Source organism: Sodiomyces alcalophilus, assembly GCF_042370955.1.
Source record: "Sodiomyces alcalophilus JCM 7366 unplaced genomic scaffold ACRALscaffold_1, whole genome shotgun sequence".
NCBI lineage: Eukaryota > Fungi > Ascomycota > Sordariomycetes > Glomerellales > Plectosphaerellaceae > Sodiomyces > Sodiomyces alcalophilus.
Window position 1 is genome coordinate 9,208,831 of NW_027263532.1, and position 8,831 is coordinate 9,217,661.

Here is an 8,831-nt window from a genome sequence, read left to right on the forward strand (position 1 = left end):
ATAAAATACAAGAAGAGAAGATAAGAGTCTATTACGTAACGTAACATAGTTTACTATATAATACAGAAAGCTTATATTAAGTGTACTGCGTAATATAGTGTCCTTCTCTTCTTTATTCCTTTTTCTATATATATCTGCTTCTTCCCTCTCTCTTCCTCTCTTTCTTCTTTTATAAGTTAGTTACTATATTCTTAATATATACGGAAGTTATTAACGATAACTGATATATCTTGAATTATCTCAAAATTATTAACAGTTACTAGTAATCTATAGGCAGTTTACGTATAACAATAATAATGATTAAGGGAAAAGCTATTCTATATGGCCGGAGCCTGCAAACTAATCTTATCCGTGTACGGCGTATATCTCCAGCCATATCACGCCATGGCTGTTATGGCTTACGCCACCAACGGTGTGGCTTGTGTCACAGGGACCTTGGGCACAAATGCCTGACAGCATGAGGTACCTGACTAGCCTGCCACGAAACATCAACCGCGGAGACGTATCAAATATGGCCACCGGACCTATTGCCACGTATGTGTGTCATTGCACTCCGACACGGCGTACTCCAAAGGGCTCACTAACCCAGGCAAACTGTTTCTTAGGGTATATGTTCGCAATCTTGAGGAGCGCGTGAAAATTGATGTTTTAAAGGAGACTCTTCGGCACGTATTCTCCGAGTTTGGGGTCGTCATCGACATCATCGCGAAAACGAACCTCAAGGCCAAGGGACAGGCCTTTGTGGTCTTCGAGGACCCCGAATCTGCCAAGGCCGCTGCCGAGGAGTTGCAAGGCTTCATTATATTCGAGAAGCCAATGCAGGTTGCGCTGGCGCGGACAAGAAGCGATGCAACGGTCAAAAGTCACGGGACTGAAGAAGATGTTGAAATGCACAAGCGACGAAGACTCGCGGAAAAGGGTAATAATGTGTCTGACTTGCCACCTTGCCAACCACCGCCAGCCTTGCTAATACCCACGTCTTCCGTTGGTTTATCATGTTCCACTTAGCAAGAGTCAGCTGACACGTTGCAGACAAACGGAAGGCCCTCGAAGCCGCAGAAGAACAGTCACGACTCAAGCGACCGGGTCATGGTCCTCCATTACCGGATACTGCGTCTGGACCAACTAAGATGGCTCGGAGTGTAGGGTTAAAGTCATTGAATCCTGCCACAACAGTCATCCCGGATGAGTATCTGCCCCCCAACAAAATTCTGTTCGTTCAGAATCTCCCTGAGGAATATGATGTCGAAGCAGTAACCAAAATTTTTGGGCGGTTTGATGGGTTCCGCGAAGTCCGACTTGTTCCGGGCCGCCGAGGGATTGCCTTCGTTGAGTACGCCGGAGAACAAGGCGCCATCACTGCCAAGGAGAACACTGCCGGTATGGTGCTAGGAGACACCAACACCATCAAAGTGACATATCAGAGGCAGTAGAGGCGCTCCAGACTAGACGAGCGTACGGCGGGCATCTCGACGAGTACCAGCAGTTCCCTCGTCGACATCCTATTGAAACGAGTGTCCAGTTGAACAACCGCATCGTCACGATGTCCTGATTCTATTGCGCAGGGGACGAAGGCCAGTTTAGCTGTCGTATCATGCTCTTACATGCCCTCTAGGACAAATTTAAGGCTAAGTTACTATAGACTTAAGAATATTATGATGTCGTGTTAGCAAAAGACTATAGACTTAAGAATATTATGATGTCGTGTTAGCAAGACTTCCAGGACACTGCCGAATAAACATCTTAGAATATAATATCCTGATCGTCGTCATCCACCAACATGTCCATGAGATTTCCAGGTGGGTGTTCAACTTCGTCATCTTCAGCGGTAGACCTCTTGGCATTGATTTCTGCGCCAGGCGCTGCTGTGTCTCTTTGTTTTTTTCCGGCTACCTTTTTTAATCGGTAGAACTCTTCCCTGTCTAACTCATCGAGTTCCGAGTTGATGTCTGGGAGTCGGACAGTTAGCAGCAGCCCAGAGTTCATGGACAGAGTTCGTCGTACATTTGATTGTGTTCTCGGTTCGGGGAATAATAACATGCTCGCTTTGCTAAAGTTAGTACGCCGATGGCTGCCAGACACCGGGTCGGGATGATATACATTGCATTAACTGTACCCTGCCTGTTAGACCGGAGTGATGCAGACGTGGTTGTCTTGTAATTTGTCGGTGAACAAAGAGAAGGGGGTCGTACCTCGCCTGTTGACTACTTTGATTACTTCATCGAGAATGACGAAGGCTGTCTATACCTTCGTTGGCTTACGCCCTTTGCATCATTGCCCAGGGAGAGGTGGATAAATCGTACCTGGAGGCTCGCAAGCTCAACCAGAGCTTCAACAGCCCTCGCGTATGTCTCTCGACACCTCTGTACTTGCTGGCCGCCTTTCCCCAGACCGGTTAGACCAAAGTCATCGCTACGTTGAGTGACATAGCTTTCAAAAGTCGGTAGAAGGACGCCTGAGACGTTTTCTTGCTTGGTGCGAATGCGGAACCGGGCGGACCTGGCCGAGTTTTGAATTTGGTATCGTATATCCCCACCCACCGCGTACGTGACTTCCGCCAGTGAGAACGATGCGATTTGCATGACACGACCCATTTTGCGCTTGGCTTCATCAATTCGGGTGGTGATTTCTGATATTATCGTCAACTAACCGATGAGCAACCAGTGGCAGTCTCAAACATACCTCTGAAGCGCCTAGACATAACCATGGTCAGCCAAAAAATCGGTATGGGTTTAGAAATGGAACAGAGTACTTCGTAAGGGCTTCACTCTTCCTCTTGAGGAGACTATGACCAGTCTCTGCTCCTTTCAACTTGGCTTTCATAACGCCCAGCGATTGCCGGGTAGGAAAGACAGCATCCCGATCCTAGAACATCAGATCACAGTCCGCATCACTAGCTGCCAAATTGGCAAAGAATTGCCCAGAGGGAAGTACATACAACAGCACCGGACATGATCAAAATCAGCCGCTGCCCCGAGGTATAATAGGCAAATGAGAATGCTTTAAAGATAGTGCACAAGATATACTGAGATAAAAACGATACGAGTGCAAGGGGTGAAGTGATGTGAGTTGGGCAGTTGGCTTGGCAACATAGTCCGATTGTATAGCTTGGATACCTATTCCAAAAGTAGTTTCGTCGCATAGCATGGACGTAACGAGAACCGTGCATCGTTATTCCGGGCCGAACTTACGAGGCGGATATTCCGCAAAATTCAAGATAGGGTTTAAGATATAAAGTAGAGGTTTTCTATAGAGTTTATTAAATATATATAATAGCTGGCTATAAGAGGCGTAATAGAATAGAAGGATTAATGTCGGCTATATTATAAGCGCTAAGATAATAGCGGATAGATTAACGAAGGCCCTATCTAGGGAAAAGTTTATAGGCTTTAGAAAGCAGGTATAAGTAATAGATATATGGAGATGTTTGTATATAAATAAGTGTTAAAGACATTCTATTTAAGGGATTCGGGTAGTACTTAGAGGCGTTAAGGAATATATTAAGAGTCCGGAACCGGCCCTAAGGTTAACCCTAAGGATATTTAGGACCGAGTTATATTTTGGAATTATTAAGCTGGCTTAAGACCTATAGTCTTAGAGCCTTAGGTTATTATAAATATATCCTAGGGAGGATAGTTAGTAGTCCTTAAGTAGTGTGTTTCCCGTTAAGTCCTAAGTTAAGGGGGCTTAACGAATAATCTTATAATCACTTCTCCTAAAGTCGGCTTCGTGACCTATTCTTATTATAGTCTTAATAACTCTCTTTATTCCTTATATAAACCTATAATATTTTCTTTATTCTAACCATTTACGAGTATAACGACTATTAAGAGTTTAAAAGACTTATTATTTTTTAAATCCTACCACTACCCCCTAATTAGTACCTAAGATACCCCCTAAGCGTACTACCACTATTTATACCCGGGATATTTCCCCTATTAGTAAAGGAGCCGAAGCCGGGCTATTAGGCGCCGATTATGAGTAATCCCTTACGCCTAAATTAAAGGAAAAAAAAGATAGTAACCCCGAATTTAAGATTCGTAGATAAGCTAACCCGGACGCTTATAATCCCGTGGTAGGACCACTACTTAACTAAGGGACCCCCTAAGTTATCCGTATAGGACCCTAATTCGATATTAAAGACCTTAAGAGCCAGCCCCCCGGTATTTTATTATTAGCGGAACTCGATTTCCTAATTAAGCACTATAACAACCGCTAAGCGCGCGAAAAGAAAGAGAAGCGCCTCCTTGCTCTTTAATAAGAGAAGGACCCCGATACCTCTAAACGTGCCCCTTAAGGGGACTCCCGTAAAAGCTAGTATAAGGTCCTATAGAAGCTCCCCGAATAGGATAGGCAGTCTTATAACCAGTTCTAGGCCTTTATCGAAGAAATTAAGGAGCGCTTTATACTCGATAAGGTTAAGCTATCCGAAATAAAGAAGATTTATCTTACCTCTACCCTGCTACCGAAGATTATAAAGTCCTAATAGTATACCTATTATAGGCGTGTTTATAGGAAGACTAGAGGTGCTACCTAGGAATACCTTAAGACCTTCCCGACTAAGTAGTTAGTCGATAATAAGACCCGTAAAATATCTATAACTAAGAAGTTATTCTTAGACTAGATTATATAAAAACCTAATTAAACCTACGCTAAGTTTATTAATAGGCTAGACTTATTATTTAATAAGGTATCCTTACTCTTCCCTAATAAGTAGCGTATATAGTTAATCTTAATAAAGCTTAATAAGCCGTTACGTAACTAGATCGTGGCCGCTAGTATCCTTATTAATAGTAAGGCGTTAGGTATTATAGCCTAATAGGCAGAGATTACTTTTTTATATAAGAATAAAGAAAAGACGCCCCGGAATAATCGCCTAAGGTAGCCCCGCGGCGAGAAGCGTAGGCGTAATAGGGCCCCTAATAGGCCCCGTACTATAACTATTCGGCCCTTTATACCTCCCTAAGGTCTCGTGGAATTAATCGAAGTAGATAATATAAAACCCCCGGGCCTCCTAAGAGGCGTAATAATAACGCCGTTACGTGCTATAGCTATAATAAAAAGGGTTATTACCGGAATAAATACCTAAAGGAGCCCTCTAAGTTAGGTTAGTTATTAGAATACTCTATTAGTTAGACCCTGAATAGCCTACTGGTTAACCTAAGGCACCCTATTATTAAATAGGCTTAGGCCTAAGAAGGGCCGCCGTCTTAGCCGTTTTTCGCTAGTAAGGGCGCGATTAAGGCGAAGTTAGACTTATAGTTAAACAGCGGATAGGGCTGCCGGAGCGCTAAGCTTAATAAAGGCGCTAAGGTTAACCTAATTAACCGAAAGGCCCTACCCCCCGACTATAGTCCCCTAGGACCACTAAAGCGACTTAGATAGGTTATCCCTAGGGTTAATATATAGTCTATTAGGTCCTTTAAGATATATATTAAGGTTACGGATAGTTAGGACCGGACCCGGATATATCTTATCGAGTTCGAGGTGCTAAATATAGACCCTAATAGGTCCTAAGCTATCCTTAGTATGCCCTAGTTAGTAGAATATAACCCTATTACCTTTTCCCGGTTTAGCGAATAAATATATCGATTCTAGTAAAAGGACCCTTAAGGAGTCCTGGGTCGAAGAGAGTTAAAGAAGGCGAGGGAGTATATATAGCCTATTATCCGCCTTATAAAGTCTGGTGCCCCTTATATTAGCCGAGTTATTAGTATAAAGTGGAATGCTACTAAGGAAGAAAAGGATATATTACTTAATAGTCCTTTAATCGCTATTATCTAATTAGACCCGTTATTACCTATACCCCCTATACCCCCTAACCCGACCTAATTAGATAAAAGGATCCTAGAATATCTTAATCCCGGACCCTACTAAGAGTCGTTAATAAGGATAGGTTAGGGAGCGTTATCCCTAAGCACTATTAAGAGTTTTTAGATATTTTCGACGTTATAAAGGCCGGCCGTCTACCCGCCTACTAGTATTAGGATCACGTAATCGAGATAAAGGAAGGCAAGTCACCCCTATTCGGCCCTATCTACCCCCTAGCCGAGTAAGAACTAGCCGTCCTATAAGACTATATTAAGGAGGCTATAACTAAAGGGTGGATTCGCTTATTAATAAGCTTTACGGGCGCCCCGATCCTGTTTATACTAAAGAAGGGTAGATAGCTATATTTATATATAGACTATCGAGGTCTTAATAAGGTTACCCGTAAGGACCATACTCTGCTCCCCCTAATACACGAAATCCTTAACCGTCTCGCCTCCTTTATAGTTTATACTAAGTTAGATCTTAAGGACGCCTATTATCGCTTAAGAATTCGAGAAGGGGATAAGTAGAAGACGGCTTTTAGAACTCAGTACGGATACTTTAAGTACTTAGTAATACCCTTTAGTTTATATAATACCCCCGCTAGTTTCTAGCGTTATATTAACAAAGCCTTAAAGGGTCTTATTAATACTATCTACGTTATATACCTAAACGATATCCTGATCTATAGCAAGGCCCTTAGTACCTATCGCGTATATATTAAGGAGATCCTTATACGCCTAAGGGAATAATCCCTGTGTATAAACCCTTAGAAGTGCGTATTCGAGACGTAAAAGGTTAAGTTCTTAGGCTTTATATATAGCCTTAAGGGTGTCTTTATAGACCCTAAAAGGGTTAAGGCTACTAAGGATTAGGAGGAACCCACCTTTATTAAGAAGATTTAGGTCGTCCTGGGTTTTACTGGTTTTTACCGATATTTTATCGAAGGCTACTCTAAGGTCGCTGCCCCTTTTACGGATCTATTAAGGTTAAGGGGTAGACCAGGTATATTCCAGTTAGGGGATATAAAGAGGACCGCTTTTAAGAAGTTACGATTATTATTTTGGTTAGTACCCGTGCTACGGTATTTCGACCTAGCCCTACCTATTCGTGTAAAACCCGACGTGTCTAACTTTATACTAGGCGCTATAATTAGCTAGTATAAGGACCGAACCTAGCGACCTATAGCGTTCCTATCTAGGAAGCTAAGGGGACCCGAACTAAACTATCCGATATTAAACACTAAGCTAATAGCGATTATCGAAGCGTTCCGGTAATAGCGCTACTATTTAGCGTATAGTTAGACCCTAATAAAGGTACTAACTAACCACTTAAACTACTAGTATCTACTAAATAAGCCTTAAATTAAACCTTAATATACCCGTTAGCTAAAGGAGCTATTATGCTTTGATTTTAAGATTCGTTACCGCCTAGGCGTTTAGAACCCCGCGGATAGGCCTTTATAGAAGCTATAGCTCGTTATAGATTAGGCGGATCTTATAAAGCGGAGCGGTAGAAGCCCGTTAAGGGATTCACTAAGAAGTTCGTTATTAGCCTTATAAGGGCCCGAGGTATACCCAAGCCCTCGGGTCTACCTAGCCTAAAGGACGAGATTATCTTTGCCTAAAAGGACGATCCCTTTTATATCTCCTTAGTATCGAAGGATAATTTAGCGGACCTATAGTCCTATAATAGTCAGGGTGCGGTCTACTTTAGGGACCGTCTCTTTATACCGAACTAGTTAGGTTTATATAATAAGGTCCTTTAGGTATTTTATAACGTACTTATTACGGGCTACCCTAGGTTAGGTCGGACTATTAAAAGGATTTCCAAGTCCTACCACTAAGAGTACCTCTTATAAGATATTAAGAAGTTCTTGCCTATATATAGTATCTATTAAGGGACTAAACTATATTAGTATAACCCTTTAGGTACCTAGCACCTTTACCTATACCCGAATAGCTGTTTTAAGAGATTTTAATAGACTTTATAATAGGCCTCCCTTATATAACCTTATATGGAAAGAAAAGGGACTATATCCTAGTTATAGTATATTAATATACTAAGTACGCGATATATATCCCCTATAGCAGCTCCTTAATAGCTAAAGGTCTCGTTAACGTCCTATAGGCGTATATTTTTTAGTATTTATAGCCTATTTAATAGTATCGTTTCGGACTAAGGGTCCTTATTTAATAATAAGTTCTAGACTATCCTATATAGCCTTCTAAGTGCTAAATAGCAGTTATTAACCGCGTTCCACCCCTAGACGGACGGTTAGACGGAACGATAGAACTAGAACTTAGAGTATTTTCTACGGGTATTCGGTGCACTATAATAGGACGACTAGGTTAACTAGCTACCCCTGGCCTAGTTTACTTATAACACCGTATAGCACTTAGCTATCCGGTAAACCCCTTCCGTTACGCTAATAGGTTTTAACCTACGCGGACTATATAACGTGTAGATATATAAGTCGGGCGAGGTTTATACCGCCGTAGCCGAGTAGAGGGTAAAGCACCTTATATCGAATCGCAGGGCTATAAAAGTCCTTATAAGGAAAGCCTAAACTATATACGAACGGTATTATAACGCTAGCCGGGCGGCCCAGTGCTTTAAGATTAGCGACTATATACTATTATCCTTAAAAAACATTAAGCAGCGCCGCCCTAATAAGAAACTATAAGATAAGTTCCTTAGCCCCTATAAGATTACCTCCGTAATAGGCTAGTATAGGCTCGACTATAAGCTATAGCTCCTAGAGTCGATAAAGATTTATAACGTTTTCCTGATCTCGCTCCTTAAACTATAAAAGTCTCGGGACGGCAGGTCGCTTATACCCACGGATATTAAGGTCGAACTATAGGAATTTAATGAATACGAGGTAGAGGAAGTCCTAGCTTATCGTTATAACAGAAATAGACGCGAATACCTTATTAAGTGGGCCGGGTATAGATATAAATATAATATATAAGAACCACGAAGATACGTCCCCGATACGCTTATCGAGGAGTATTATA

General features: G+C 42.0%; 2 protein-coding genes across 2 annotated transcripts; one reads left to right on the forward strand and one right to left on the reverse strand.

Moving 5' to 3' along the window:
- Nucleotides 1-511: 511 nt before the first annotated feature.
- Nucleotides 512-1,433, forward strand: ACRALDRAFT_1053357 (uncharacterized protein; the record flags this gene model as incomplete). The annotated part of the gene is made up of 4 exons (XM_071015775.1): nt 512-534; nt 606-919; nt 1,033-1,092; nt 1,147-1,433. The coding sequence occupies 4 exons, from the start codon at nt 512-514 to the stop codon at nt 1,431-1,433; spliced, it is 684 nt and encodes a 227-aa protein (XP_070880248.1).
- A 310-nt stretch (nt 1,434-1,743) lies between these two features.
- ACRALDRAFT_2039673 (uncharacterized protein) lies at nt 1,744-2,953 on the reverse strand (the record flags this gene model as incomplete). The annotated part of the gene is made up of 8 exons (XM_071020979.1): nt 1,744-1,949; nt 2,005-2,050; nt 2,117-2,121; nt 2,193-2,241; nt 2,304-2,629; nt 2,683-2,684; nt 2,753-2,865; nt 2,939-2,953. The coding sequence occupies 8 exons, from the start codon at nt 2,951-2,953 to the stop codon at nt 1,744-1,746; spliced, it is 762 nt and encodes a 253-aa protein (XP_070880249.1).
- Between the last annotated feature and the right edge of the window lie 5,878 nt (nt 2,954-8,831).